Source organism: Prunus persica, chromosome G2 (genome assembly GCF_000346465.2).
Source record: "Prunus persica cultivar Lovell chromosome G2, Prunus_persica_NCBIv2, whole genome shotgun sequence".
Classification (NCBI taxonomy): Eukaryota; Viridiplantae; Streptophyta; class Magnoliopsida; order Rosales; family Rosaceae; genus Prunus; species Prunus persica.
In genome coordinates, this window is record NC_034010.1 from 23,676,041 (window position 1) to 23,692,075 (window position 16,035).

Here is a 16,035-nt window from a genome sequence, read left to right on the forward strand (position 1 = left end):
GAATTCTCAAACGGAATCTATATATATATATATTTATATGCACATGCAACATTAGCCAATTAAGTAGAGATAAAGAAAAACCATTTGCTATAATACCCAATCAGCAAAACCAATTTACAAATAGCAAATGGCAGAGCATCTTCTTCTTTTAAAAAAAGAAAAAAGAAAAAAAGAAGAAGATGCTCTGCCCATTTGCTCTTTGTAAATTGGTTTTGCTTACTCAGAGGCTTTGTCTAATTCACAAATGAATAGTTTATCATAATAACATTAAATAGTTCACACGCGCTATGCAAGTGTAAAAGAATAACAGTTTATAAAATAAGGATATAGTTGTCAAATGATGGTTGACGATGGCAGTTTGGTAAATAACAGAGCCTGTCTAGCTAGCGAACTCCTAACCCCAAGATCACCGACAAAGCATCCACAGTTGGCGAGGCCATGATGATGAGTTCTTTCTTGCTATGCTTTTTCACTCTCAACCACGATTACTTTTTCATTGTATGACCAATTGATTGATTTTGAGTTCTATATTCACATTCTAACAAACTAAAGTTTAACATGTCATTGCCACCTCCTACATGTTCTACACCTGCAAATTAATAATTCAATCAAGACTTCGATGAAAATAGAGCATATATATCTAAGAAGATCGGCCTTGAATATGTTTGTAAGATCAGTAGAGTTACCGCATTACTCATTTTATTTTAGTTTTTAATATTAACAATTGTTCTTCATGAAATTCGAACTTAAAACTTCTTCAAACCAACATAAAAATTCAGCGACACTAAACCAAATGATGATTGACGATACCCTAGTATTGTTAATTATAGGCCATGACTTTTTATTTATTTATTTGGTTGTGATAAATTGATTGTACAAAAAACCAAAGTATACATATAAACCCAATTCAATCAAGAATTGAATGTCTGAATAAAAAACAAACCAGAGCTGTCTTGAATCAGTTACCCAAAACGATTGGAGACCCAAACAGAATCAATGCCATGACAAGGGCCTAAGGAAGCACCATTCATTGTCACTGGACACAGCACAAGGTTAAGGAGGTGGCAATGACATGTTATAGACAACATGTAGATACAGATTGTATTAATCTTTTAAGGGTATTTGGTTTTTGTGATTAATTATTGAGTATAATTATATCGCTAATTTTCAACAACAAAAGAAGTTTGTCAATGAAAAAAAAAATGTCAACCACCAAAAGAAGGTTCGAACTCTTCATTTAGATTTGTCCAAAAAAAAAAAAAAACTCTTCGTTTAGAGGGGAATGTGGAGTCAAATCAATTAGTTATTCAGAAGCCCCTTTAATTTAATTAATTACCCTTAATTTGTGGTTAGAGAAGACAATATGAAAGAGATTAACTAAAGTACCATTGTAATAATTTAATAATATGAAGGACGAAAAGTAAAGTTTGGTCTTAGTCTAGGGACCATTGTTACAATTTTGCCTATAAATTAATACTAGCAATTAGAAGGTTTGAGCGGGTTCAACAACAACAGCATGGGAAGAGATTATTGAGAGATTAATGAATGATTAAGCATGAGAGGTAGTCTGAAACAAGTCCAAAGAGGATCGAGTGTTGAGGCCTCTGTCCCAGAATTTCTCATAGAACTCAGCGTAGGTAAAGCTCCTGTAGAGGGGAGGGTGATGATCATCAACAAGTTGGGGGGCTGGCTCCATCACAGCATCATACGATGGGCAATAGAATGTTGGGATGGAGATCCTTTCCTTGTCGCAATTCACCACTGCTCGATGGAGTACACTCTTATAACGATCATTACTAACAACCTGAACAAAAAAAAAAGAAAAGAAAGGTTTTTTCCACTAAGACAAAGCAAACTAGAACTTGCCCTGGGTAAACAGAAAAGTAAATGGTGCTAGCTGGTACTATTTCTTGATTCATAATTGACTACAGCCATGAAAATCAGTGACGATCCAATGCAAATTGCTGGAACATTTATATATTTTATAGGGAACATACACGTGAAGAAGCTTCTATGTGGTCCAACCCAAAAATTTGTTGAAATTGATTTAATTCAGGCATCATGAAGACCTACTTAAACACGTTAAATACTGTGAATGGTCTAGTCGAGTGAAAAAAGAGCTTGATTTGTAGATTTAAGATCTCAAATTCGAACTCTCATGGCATATTGGTTGTGTGTGTGAGAAAAACCTCCTCTCTTATAATTTAGAGTATCGCTTATTAAAAAAAGAAAATAAAAAACACGTAAGAAGGCTGATGATATTGGTGATGATCTCATCTCATGTAACTGATCAACATCATATGAATTTACGCACTTTAAAGCATTTTTTATCTGCCTGGATCTGGCTGTATTGTATATGCTTATTTTTGTGACTCAGATCCCTAAACACTATTTTCGACCCTTCATCATTTTCATGGCTACCCACACTTGTCAGTCATGCAAGCCAATGGTACATACGCGTCAATTTAACCATCACTGGTTGAGATTGCGTCACGGGTCGAATTTTTCCCTATAAATTATTAAATAGGTTCAATAAATGGGGATGATTCTGCTGACCTGGATTTGATCACCAATGTTGACAATGAACGTATGTGGCATGGGCTTGACTGCAACCCATCTGCCATTGTTGAAGACCTGCAAGCCTGCCACGTCATCTTGAAGGAGAAGGGTGACGACATTAGGATCAGCATGACCAGGTAAGCCATAGGTCAGCTCCGGCTGATGGCAAGGCGGATAGTAATTGATGGCCATGTGCTGCCCATGCTTCCCCAATGCCCTGTTCATGTAATCCTTTTCTAAGCCTAAGCTTTCTGATATGGCTTCCAGAAGTCTCTCTGCTAATCCTTTGACATTCCTGCAATACTCAGCCACATCTTCCCTGCAAAATTTCAAATCTAATTAGAGAAGGCTCTTAATCCTAATTAATTTGCCAGATATTCTAACATATGTTAAGTGTATGTTACCTGAAAGACGGAGGGTTGGAGGGCCATTCATGCATGTAGTCCTCGAGAGGGTAGCAATGGAGTCTCAAGTAATCTCTCCAGCTGGAGACCTTCTCAGTTTTGACATTGAAACTGGTGGACAGTCTTGTGGTCTTCAACGGGTCGTCGGAGAAACACTTGAGCCTTTCATTTTCTGGCAGATGAAAAAACTCCCTTGCTACTTTCAACATGTTGTCGATCACGACCTCTTCAATTGCATGGTTTTGGACCTCCAATATTTTAATTTTACAATGAAATAATTAAATTACATTTTTACCTTAATTAAAAAGAATTTATTAATAATGCGTGCTTAATTATGTGTTACCTGAAAGAAACCATAATTTTGGCAGGCAAGGCCTATCTGGTTGATTATTTCATGGCGCCTCGAACCGTCGAAACCGCGGAGATTGATGAGAGGGATGGAATGATCGGAGGGCTGGACTTGGTCGAGACTTGGACGATCATGTACAGGCCGGACATAGTTGGAGGGAACACAAGTTACACCAGAGGCAAGATCGGATAATAATTTGGCAGCCATTGTTGTAACACTACAAGTTTTCAAAGTTTTCAAGGATCCCTGCTGCTGCTTGCGCTTTGATCTCCAAATATTTCTTTAAGCTTTACCAATATATAAGGTGGTCAGTGAATATCTTCAAACGAAAAAATAAAGATAAAAATGAGAATAAAGAAAAAGACAAGAAAAATAAGTGAAGGGGTGTAATTACAGGATCCTCTTGTGTGTTTTATCCACGCTGAGATATAATGTTACATGTATTATATTTACAGATGGAATATGCTATTAATTCAAAATCTGATAGATGTAAGATATCATAAGATTTCGAATTAATAGTACAAAGTATAGTTTTATTCTTTAATATTATTGCATTCTCATAGGCTTGCCAAATCTGAATATTGTATTTTAGGCATGAATGAATGAACAAGTTTGGCAATGTTCTATACAAAATCAGCATAAGTATTTAATATTGCTATACAATCTAGAAAGAGAGCATTTCAATGATCTTTTTGTTAGCGAGATCCTAGTGTAATTAGGAGATTTACTTCCTAATATATTATGATTCTATTTATTTCCTTTTGTATAGATATTATGTAATTAAGACTTTATCTTAGTTTTCTAGTATAACCCTACTAAGGTTTGTACTATTATATTATAAATACCTCCTTTTGGAGAGTGAAATATAATCTGAAAATATTCTACCCACTTTGTTTGACATGGTATCAGAGCAAACTTTTCTAGTGACCTGTATGTTGTGCCCACCCGTATTCAATCCCCATGTTTTTTTTCTCTACCTGTGCCGTGTGTGCCCCCCCTCTGGGTTTATGAGTTGTGTTGTCGTGTTCGTGCTATTCCTGTCTTCGTGCATCTGCCGTATTTGCGCCTCTGCTGTGTTCCGCTGTGCACTCTGCTGTGTTCATACCTCTACTGTGTTCGTGCCTGTCTTCGTGCATCTGCTGTATTTGTACCTCTATTGTGTTCCATTGTACACTCTACCGTATCAGTTGAATTTCTGCTGCAATCATGAGTGATTGGTGTTGTTGCTGCTGCTTCTAGAAATTTATGTGGTTCAGACTGTATTCCAGGTACTGGCTCCAATACTTGGATAATTGATGCTGGTGCTTCTGATCATATGACTTATGATGCTATATTTTTTGATGAGTTGTCTAGTAAAACCCGTGACACATACATAACTAGTGCTAATGGCTTGCCTTCTCTAATTACTGGCAAGGGCACAATCTCTCGCACTCCTACTTTGTCCTTGTCTCGTGCGTTACTCGTTCCCAACATCCAATGTAACTTGTTGTCTGTTGGCCGATTACTTGATACACTTAATCCTTCTGCTACTTTCTATCCTACACATTGCTCTTTTCAGGATCTCAAGACTTGCGAGACGATTGGGTATGGTAAATGGATAGGGGGTTTATATTATTTGATATTGCCTTCTGCACCAGTTCGTGATTGTGTCGTTCATACTGTTCAAAGTTGCTGTGTCAAGGACAAACAACAAATTTTGTTATGGCATCGTCGCTTGGGACACCCGTCATTCAGCTACCTTAAGCGTCTGTTTCCATATTTATTCCACTCTTGTGATGAGTCCAGTTTTAAGTGTGAGACATGTATTTTGGCCAAGATCCATAGCACTGTGTTTCCTTTGAGTGACAGCAAAGCTGAAAAACCTTTTGATTTAGTGCATTCAGATGTATGAGGACCTGCTCGTGTGACTTCTAATGGTTTCCGTTGGTTGTTACTTTTATTGATGACTGCACTCGCCTAACATGGGTGTATTTGATGAAGAATAAACATGATGTTGCTTCTATTCTTCATGAATTTTGTGCCAGGGTGTCTACTCAGTTTCATGATCGAGTCAAAGTGTTTCGAACTGATAACGGAGGTGAATATGTGAATAATCCCTTGACCCATTTTTTTCGTAATCAATGCATTATCCACCAAACTATTACTTCATTCACTCCTCAACAAAATGGTGTTTCTGAACGCAAGAATCGTCACGTACTTGAAGTTGCCCGCTCTCTTCTATTGGACATGTTTGTTCCCCATCATCTTTGGGGCCATGGTGTTTTGGCCGCAACCTATCTGATTAACCGTACTCCTAGTCGGGTTCTTGATTTCAAGACTCCACTCGATGTATTGTGTGCCCATATTTCTCCGGTCTCTGTCTCTAAGTTGCCTCCGAAGGTGTTTGGGTGTGTTGTCTATGTTCATGTCTACTCTCACCAACGGAGTAAACTGGATCCATGCGCTCTCCGCTGTGTCTTCATTGGTTATTCTACTACTCAGAAGGGTTATAAGTGCTATCATCCTCCTACTCAGAAGATACATGTTACTTTGGATGTGACTTTTCATGAAGAGGTACCGTATTATGTTCCTCCCTCCTCTCCAATTCAGGGGGAGAATGGGAGTAAATTGGAGAGTATCGAATTGTAGGATCTTGAACTTAGAGATGTGGGTGAGGATGATACAAATGATGATCTCGGAGAGAAAACGACCGGTCGCCCAGTAGATAGCCACCGATCGCACAGGTCTTGAGTAGAAGAGGAAGCACTCTGCCTAGAAACGACCCGTCTCCCAGATGGGCATGACCGGTTACGTGACCCAATGCCTGACGATAATACACTATGCCTGGAAACACCGATCACCCAGAAGATAGCTACCGGTCGCGTGACGCTGATCTGGATACACTCTGGCTGGAAATGACCGGTCGCCCAGATGGGTGCGACCGGTTGCCTGGGTCAACTGATGCTATTCCGTGTGTTTCGTTTGATACAATACCCTCCTATGCACTGCCATTGCTCCAGTCCAATCGTGATACTGAGTTAAGTGAGTTAATTTCTGATGATCTGTCTGTGTTTACTTATCAATTACCCCTACGAACTACTCGTGGGAAACCCAAAGTACAATATTCTCCTGATATACATGCCAAATCGAAATATCCCATTAGCCATTATGTCACAACTCATCGTTTATCTAAGTCATATGCATCATATTTGTGTCAATTATCTAGTGTATGTGTGCCAACTAAACTGCAGGATGCTCTATCTAACCCCAAATGGACGGATGCCATGAATGTGAAAATGGATGCCTTAAACAAGAATAAGACGTGGGATCTAGTTCCTTTGCCACAAGGGAAGAAATCAGTTGGATGCAAATGAGTGTTTACTTTGAAGCATAAGGCTGATGGTTCCATTGATCGTTACAAGACTAGATTGATAGCCAAAGGGTATACTCAGACATATGAAGTGGATTATCTGGATACATTTGCTCCAGTGGCAAAGCTCAATATTATGCATGTGCTTTTATCCCTTGCTGCTAATCACGATTGGCCCTTATTGCAATTTGATGTCAAAAATGCATTTCTACATGGTGACCTCTAGGAAGAGATTTACATGGATCTTCCTCCTGGTATTCATGTGACCTCTAAGGAGGGTGTTGTATGTAGACTGCGGAAGTCCTTGTATGGATTGAAGCAATCTCCAAGAGCGTGGTTTGGAAGATTTGCTACATCTATGAAGAAATTTGGGTATGTGCAAAGTAATTCGAATCATACTTTGTTTCTGAAGCACCGCAAAGGTAAATTGACAGCTTTAATAATTTATGTTGATGATATAATTGTAACTGGAGATGATCAGACAGAAATACAGAGTCTCTAGAAATATCTGACATCTGAGTTTGAGATGAAATCATTAGGTGACTTGAAGTATTTTCTCGGGATTGAAGTTGCCAGATCTAAGCATGGTATTTTCTTGTCTCAAAGGAAGTATATTTTGGATTTACTTGCAGAAACTGGAATGTTGGATTGTAAACCAATTTTTACTCCTAGTGAACAGAATCACAAGTTGGGGTTATATCCTAATCAAATTCCTACTGATAAGGAGCGCTATCAACGGCTTGTGGGGAAATTAATTTATTTAGCTCATGCACATCCTGACATTACATATGCAGTGAGTGTAGTGAGTCAATTTATGCACTCGCCTAGTGAAGACCATATAGAAGCTATGATGCGTATTTTGAAATATCTCAAAGTAACTCCTGGCAAGGGGTTAATGTTTTCCAAGTATGGTCATACAGATGTGGAAGGATACACAGTTGCTAATTGGGCAGGTTCAACTACTAATAGGCATTCTACGTCTGGGTATTTTACGTTTGTTGGTGGTAATCTTGTTACTTGGAGGAGCAAGAAACAAAAAGTGGTGTCTCGATCTAGTGCTGAGGCTGAGTATCGTGGGATGGCCCATGGCGTATGTGAGTTATTGTGGTTGAGGAGATTATTGAGAGATCTTGGCTTTGGACCTAAGAAACCTATGGATTTATATTGTGACAATAAGGCTGCGATTGCAATTGCACATAACTCGGTGCAACATGACCGTACAAAGCATGTGGAGGTTGATCGAAATTTCATTAAAGAGAAGTTGGATGCGAAGATTGTTTCCTTCCCGTTCATCAGTTCTGAGTATTAGTTAGCCGATGTCCTTACAAAAGCTGTTTCTACCAGTAACTTCCTCAACTCGCTTGACAAATTGGGCATGTGCGACATCTTTACTCCAACTTGAGGAGGAGTGTTAGCGAGATCCTAGTGTAATTAGGAGATTTACTTCCTAATAGATTATGATTCTATTTATTTCCTTTTGTATAGATATTATGTACTTAGGACTTTATCTTAGTTTCCTAGTATAACCCTACTAGGGTTTGTACTCTTGTATTATAAAAACCTCCTTTTGGAGAATGAAATATAATCTGAAAATATTCTACCCACTTTATTTGACACTTTTTAGGTAATTTGTTAGTTTAGTTTCAATTGCTATAGAATCTAGTAAGAGAATATTTCAACGAGTTTACAAGTAATTTAATACTTTAATTTCTGTTTCTTTGAGCCTATCCTATATGTTTTAGAATTATTCTATAATTGTGGAAAATTCATGAGCTATCCTTTAATTATTTATTCATAGATCTTATTTTAAAGTTCGTAATTCGCAATTCGCAATTCGCAATTTGTAAATGAATAATGCTACTCTTATCATCTTTGAGTGCACTTTCTTATCCAACTTGTTGTAATTATTGAACCTCCACTTGCAAAAATAATCTTTAAACGGTGACTAAAAAATGAATGATTATGAGTAATCAAAACAGGATGGTATTATCCTAAAATCAAAGGTTTTTTAAAAAAATATCTTTTTGATGTGTTATATAGAGTTATTTGACATACATTACCAAATATTTAATTAACTAAGCCTTTCCATTCAACACCAACTCCAAACAACCTTTCCAAGTTCTAATCGCACTTCATCTGTCTCAACTTCATTTTTTTTTTTAATTTGACCAAAAAAAACATCTGTTTTTCAACACTATACACTTCCTCCACCTATTCTACATTTCAACCACATAAGTACGCTCTAACTTTTTGACCCAAATTATTTTAGAAGCATCTAAAAATAGTATAAGAAAATTCAATTCAGCTGCTTCAAATAGTCTATGGCATCAGCTAGGGGTGGCAGAAATCCTCGCAGGAGCAGGTCCCCAACCCTAATAGCGGAAATTTTGGGACAAAACGGATATCGGGTACGAGGATCCCCGAACTTGAAAAATCCCCAACGGTTATGGGGCGGGGATAGTATTGACGTCCTCGTCCCCGAACCTGACCCGAATATATATATATATATATATGTTTATATTTATTATAACTCTAAGTTAACCTCCCTCTCCTAATTCTTCCTAATCTTCTCTGTATCTCTAGTCTCAAGTCTCTCTGTATCTGTATTTAAATTGTATCTCAAGTCTGGATTACAAGTCCACCGTAATCTTTTTTCTCTATATAATATATATGTGCTTGGCAAATGGCTTCTTTATGTGTAGAGAGAATGAGAGAATATTGTTTAAGTTGAAAGTCTCAAATTCATAAAGAGGCCTTCGGTGGAGATTTGTTCTCAAGAGAATCTTGTCCATCTGCTTTGTATTCATTTGATTTTATGCACACATTAAATAAAATAAAGGGGGGGGGGGGGGGGGGGGGGGGGGGGTGGGGGATTCGGGGCGGGTATGGGAAATAGTCTTGCGACAGGGACGGGGATGAGGATTCCCTTAAACCTATTAAACAAGGATGGGTTCGAGGAAGGGACCAGGATGGAGAGCGGGGACGGGAATGGTATTGTCATACCAGACTCCTATCCGAGCCGTTGCCATCCCTAGCATCAACCTAACAACTTGATTACCATAAGAGACCATCCCAATAACACATTTTCTTTAGATATATATACATTTTCTTTATGGTAGGAACCTTCCAACCAGATCAGTTGTATTTCATCTGCAGCGTCAACTCCTCGAAACTTAAAAAACTAGTTGATATTTCAAAATACTACAAGTATCTTCAAACATTTTACCATAGTTGTTGTTTTTGCTGAGTTAAATGCTAGAACTATTCATTTGATTTGACCAACCAAAATGGCGTTTGGCATCCTATTTAAATTGGGAATTCAAAAACTTTGATTTTTCTTAAAAACAAAGAGTTCTAAAATTCATTAAGATTCAAAAACTTGTTTTGGTATCCTATTTGGTTTTTATGTAGTTCACCCCATATCGCACACGATAGACCAAAATAGTCCCTTTGTGAAAATTCCTAGTTTCATTGTTTTGTTTTCAATTTAATTAATTGTGTCCCTCTGATAAAGAAGGTGTGAAAATTCGCCAAGAAATTGAAGGACTACGACATCTGCGGGAATCGAATTCCACTCTTATGTTCTTCAATATCTCAAAAAAGGTTAAGCTTTAACTTTTGGTTTCAAGAAATTGAGGAACGGTCAACCTGCTTTCGTTTTTCGGTTTGATAAGAAACTCTGAAAATAGATGAAAATGTACTAGTAGCAATCCCGGCCCTACCCAGGGGCAGTCAGTGTGATTGCCTTGGGCCCATTATTCAAGGGGGCCCCAAATTTTTTTATTACAATAGGTGTTATATTATATTATTATAAATTGATTTAATATTTTTCCATAATTTTTAGGAACAAGATATTGAGATGAATCTGAAATTTTGGAGTTAAAGGATCCATGACAAGAGTTTTAAAAGAAATTCTTTGATATTGGTGTAGGGGTCTTTTTCTTCCGGAAGCTGCAAATGGGCTGGGCCGCCGTAAAAGGGAAATTGCTGAAATTGCCCCCTGTGTCTGAGTTCGAAAATCAAGCCCCAAAAGCGCTTCGAAAAGGCAGTAGAGCCTTAGGAAGCGTTCTGGTTACCTTCACTAACTAAAACAACAGCAACTTACAGATGATTTCTTGATGCTTACAGATAAATTTTCTAGCTTGGCATGAGAGGCTTGTGGCATGGAAACAAAATCAGCATGAGTTTAGCACCAAAGAGGAAAATATGGTTTTCTAGGGAGAAAGGGGAGTGTTAAGGTGAAGAAGAAGAGGTTTGCAAGCAGATTTGGCTGAGAAGAGAGAAAGAAAGAACCATGTTCTTCCGGCAGCTTGACAGAAATTCTGTCAGATGTGAAAATGGCCTGCCATAAGAAGAAAATGGAGATGAAGGGTGAATAGTGCACGAAATTGCTGGGTTTTGTAGGCAAGAGAGGAAACTTGCTCTCTGGATATGGGTTGATTTTCGTTGGGTAGAAGAGGCCTCATTTTATAGCCATTGGAAACCATCACTTCCTAAGAAACCCTAATGGCTTCTACCCATTTTGGCCAAGCTTTTCCCTTCATTTCTCATCTCCTCCCTTGACTTTTCCTATCTTGGTGAAATTTCCTCTGCCTATTTGCACAAAATCAGAGATTTTGAGGAGCTCAAGGCCCCTTTCCTGCAGCTATTTCAGTGGGAGACTTCCATTCCCAGCCATCTCCTTCCTTTCTTTCCTTCTTTTTTCCATGGCCAGGTCTGATTGGGGAAGGAATTGGGGTATGTATGCTGGTTCGAATGGTGCTTCTCTTCCTGGCAGCTTGCACGTTAGTATCCCTTGGTTCTTCGGGTGTTTTGTGCTTGGAACTTGTTCCTTCCTATGTGCTGGAGCCTTCCAACAACTCTGCATATGTGAACATCTTGCTCCCTTCGTGGCTTCTGTTTTTTCAGCAAGGGGCTGATGATTTTGCTGCTTCTCATTTCTAATTGTATGGGCCTTCTAAGATAATGGGTTGGTTTGTCAAAATAAATGGGCTAACCTCAACAAGTGTTGGACTATTTTTGTTGATGTGTTGGGCTAATTTGGTTAAGCTAATGGGCTATTTCCTCCTTTGTGCTCACCCATATGTTTGGGCCTAAATGGGCTTGAGTCTCGAAGCTCCCAAGCAACTCGAGACTTCCATTTCTCAGCCCATTAATGGGCCTCATGTTGATTTATTACCATCCATACCACAACCCACTCAAGCAAGCCCCGAGCATCTTGCGTAGCTTGGGCCCACTTAAGCTTGTAGTGTGGCGTGTTGCTTATTTACTTGGCGTGGCATGTGTGCAAGCGCATATGACGAACTTTTGCGTGCCCAAATCGGGTTTCTTCTCAATAAGGTATTGCATTGGGCCGAGAATTTATTTGGGCCAAACCATGGATTTTTTGGGCCTCAACAATTGGCTTGACTTGCATTCTTGAAATTCTTTGACTCACTGGTATGGTATCCATAGTTGAACATTTGTTTTCATTATTTAGGAATATGGAAGTCTAAAAATATTTTCGAATAAATACTTTCTCAAAAAACCCAATGCTTAGTTGATAAAACAAGAAATATACTAGTATTAGTGATTAATGTGTATAGGGCACACTTTAGATTTTCGCCCTGGGCCTTTGAAAACTCAGGACCAGCCCTGACTAGTAGAACCAAACAATATAAAAGGAAACCTGTTTTCTGCTCTTTGCATGGTTTGAATCATGAACTTCTTCGTTGACACAACGTCCTTCTCATCATCATTATTAGCCTTTGCAATGTTTGAATGTTGAGCTTCCACAGCTTCCGTGTGTTTTGAGTCCAATTGTTGATCCCGCAAGGAAGGAATTTGCAGAGAACTCTCCCCTCTCTCTCTCTCTCTTGGCTGGAGGAGCTTGACCAGTATACATTGATAGAACTGGAACCCCGGTCAGAAGATGGGAGAACAGCTAAAATCAGTTTGAACAGGAAGCAGTCTATGGACTGCCCACCAGGCAGTTGCAGCAGTTACAGTGGCAGTAGCAATTGCTGCCATATGAGAAATTATAGAGTGGTACCGTACTACCATGTCAGTTGGTGATACTCCCACTCAAAATATGCTATATGTAATTTTTTTAATTAATTATTCTTTATTACAGCTGGACTTTATTTTTATCCGCTGAAATAAATTAGAAAAATAAAAAACTTAAGAAAAAAAAGAGAGAATATCCCAGCAACCCAACCCTTACCCCCACGCCACCCCTCTGTCGTCTTCTCCCGACTGCCATCAACAGTCATTAGTAAGAGAGCCAAATCCCCACAGCCTAATAAATTTTTGCAACAAGGAAACTTCATCATCATTGTCAATGAATCTTAATATATGATGGAGTTTATTAGATCCAATATAATACCCAACACAATCAACCCTTTCCATATCAATTTCATGCTGGTCGATTTGTAGCCTGTTTGTTATAGACCCACCTCCCATCCCAACCTTCTTCACATCTGCTAGTGAGACCTTCATCAATGACAAAATATATATGGATCTTGGGGTAGTCACCAAAAGGTTGAGAAAGTTGAAGAACGGCAACAGAGAGAGAGAGAGAGAGAGAGAGAGAGAGAGAGAGGGACGGGGCGGCGACCAGAGCGGCGGTGCGGGGTAGGCATGTTGGGGTGGGCTGTGGCTATGCTCTTTTTTTTTCCATTGTTTATTTTCTTAATTTTATTTTAAAGGGTAAAAATTAGGTTAATGTCCAATTGTAAAATAAAGTTTGAGTTGTTAAAAAATAAAGACACATGGCATATTTTGAGTGGGAGTATCACCAGCTGACGTGGTGATACGGTATTACTCTATAATTTCTCCATACTTTTGGGGTCTTCCCTATTTTTTGCATTTGCATAAGGCCAAAATGCGGCTGTAGAGCTAGTCGTAGAATGGGCTGCAGGATTTTGTAACTGTTTGGGCCTAAATTCCACGCACCAAGCCAAATGACATTAGTCCATATCAAAAGGTAGGAGTTTGGGCTTTATTTAAAGTCAGAAATCAGCCCAAATGGTTTTTAGAGGCCCAAACTTTTATAGACCAATTAGCAAGGATTAAATTCACAGATTAAAGATTAACTGCCATTAAATGGTAATTTAATCTGGACAAATCAAATTTCTAAATTGATTTCGGGATTAGGCCCAGCTTCTAATCTCTCCAAAAATGCAAAAATGGATCATCACTGTTGATCTCAACCCCAAAGATCAAGTCAGCAGATTTTTTGAAAGATCTTTTCTCAAAAAGAACCCACGTGACTTTGAAAGTCAAAGCTTTCAACTACGCAGAGGAAGTGATAGGGAGTTAGTAAAGACAAGTTAACCAGAAGAACACTCTCCATGACCATTTAAAATGCCAGAAAAGAGGGCGGCCAAGTTCCCTTTCTATACTCATGAGGGCTCTACATCAAAGAAGGTTGTATTTTCAAAAAACACAAACAAGAAATAGGAGAGTTGTTTATCAGAAAAAGTAGATGGACCATCATAGAAACTAACTATTGATGGTTCTTTTTTGCCAGATTAATAACTTCCCCCTTTTTGCATTGGAAAAGGAAAATCCTTTTCAAAAGATCTGCCCCCAGATATTAAAGAATAAACCCCAGTTCAGATTCTCTATAAATATGAGAGGAAGTGAACAGGGTTGAGGGACAGCCAAAAAATCAATCAAGACAAAAACTCTCAAGTTATATCAACAAATTCAAAAGAACAAGATCATTCAATCTCAAAAGTCTTCAGACTCTGAAGCAATCTAGCCATTCAGTTTGAAAATCCATCATACCCCAAAGCAAAATAGCCAGAACTTAGGTTTATGACTTCATTTCAATTCAAAGAAACAGTTTACAAAGGAAACGAGATTTCTCTCATTACAAATTTGGTTCAGCACAAGCCAAATCAAGCATAATTCGGGCTTTTCATAATATGAAAACCTCAACAAATTTACAGCGATGTCTTGACCTCTCAAAATTGCAAGAATAGCTCTTGGATGATTCGTAATCAAGCAGAACATGTACTGTTATAACACCCCCCGTTACGTACTTCAAGAGGTGCGACTTACCCTACCTACTTGGGAGTTATTTACAAAAGATTGGTCAAATTGGACTATAACTGAAATGGAAAACCAATAGAAATTAATTCCTTAAAGAAACTCAAGAGTCACCAAAAAAAAATCGTAGCTCAAACGAAATAAGTACATCTAGCGAAAGCAAATCAACTTAATTAAAAAGTTATGTGTCAACCTCTTATTTTTCTTTCTCTTTTCAAGCTAAGTCTAGAGAACGGAAATCTTATGGGACCATGGCCAAGGACTACTGCCACCAAGCATCCTATTACTCCTCAATAACTTCGGTACCTAGAACCACAATAAACTACTAGTGAGATAAACTCAGTAAGTAGCTAGAACATGCTTCAAACAAGCTCAAACAAGCTCAAACAATTACAAATATGCTCATACGCTTGTGCACCTAGCATGAGAAAGAATGCATAGCCTTAACTTATCCAAATTGCACTTAGAGTGATCCTTCAATACTAGAGGCCTATCAATACTTTTACTGACAGATAAAGGGGCCTTGTCGTCACCTGTCGGCAATACCTACAATGTGAGCCTTATAACATTCTTATTGTCACCCGTCGATGACACTCAGGTTATGTGCCTTTTAACTTATTGGAAGTCATCCGTCAGTGACACCTACATTGTGAGCCTTAAACTTGTTGTGCACCCCCACGCACGAGGCCTGGCTCATAGTGACCTAGGATTCTCTAGTAGTCCTTACTTAAACTAAGCCACAGCCAAATGGTGTACTAAGACTTGTACATGACCTACTCATACCTACTTGCCATGGTTTAGACACACTTACATACACCAATCCAATGAACTTAGGTAGAAGTCAAGTTACTTGCAACCATACAAACATCACAATCAAATGATATAGCCATATATACAGTTACTTATTTACGTACGTATAGGCACACATTCACATTGTAGGAGTTTTTTCGTTCCGGCAGCTACTATAGGCCTGGGCTGCTGTAAAGAGCCAAATGTGTGAAAATTGCCCCTTAAGTCTGAGTTCAAGGATTAGACCCCAAGAGTGTTTTGAAAGGGTAGCTGAGCCTTAGGAAACACCTTGGTCTTCTTCACCAATGAAACCAACAGGCGCTTATAGATAAATTCTTTGCTTAGCGTGAAAAGCTTATGGTATGGGAGCTGAGTATTCGTGAGTTTAGCATGAGAGAGAAAGAGAAGGCTTGGGTTTCCTATAAGAAACAGAGGCTCAAAGTAAGGATTTTGTAAGGATTTGCTGAGGGGAGAGAAAGAAAGAGAGAAATAAAGACAAGAAGTGGGTAGTTTGAGAAATTTTCCTACAGACTGACAAAAAGCTTGGTCAA

At 38.5% G+C, this 16,035-nt stretch overlaps 1 protein-coding gene across 1 annotated transcript; it reads right to left on the reverse strand.

Annotated features, from left to right (window-relative positions):
• On the reverse strand, positions 1,447-3,690 carry LOC18784748 (protein DMR6-LIKE OXYGENASE 2). The gene is made up of 4 exons (XM_007219443.2): positions 3,307-3,690; positions 2,964-3,211; positions 2,557-2,878; positions 1,447-1,804 (listed from the first exon to the last, which is right to left on the reverse strand). Exons 1-4 carry the CDS (start codon positions 3,517-3,519, stop codon positions 1,550-1,552), a joined length of 1,038 nt encoding a protein of 345 aa, XP_007219505.1. The 5' UTR covers positions 3,520-3,690; the 3' UTR covers positions 1,447-1,549.

What these genes read in the sequence shown, in the direction of transcription:
- LOC18784748 (XM_007219443.2), bottom strand. Translation starts at nt 3,519, where the DNA reads ATGGCTGCCAAATTATTATCCGATCTTGCCTCTGGTGTAACTTGTGTT. An exon ending in AAAATTATGGTTTCTTTCAG is followed by an intron (nt 3,212 to 3,306) that starts GTAACACATAAT and finishes AAAATATTGGAG; the next exon opens with GTCCAAAACCATGCAATTGA. An exon ending in TCCAACCCTCCGTCTTTCAG is followed by an intron (nt 2,879 to 2,963) that starts GTAACATACACT and finishes GAAATTTTGCAG; the next exon opens with GGAAGATGTGGCTGAGTATT.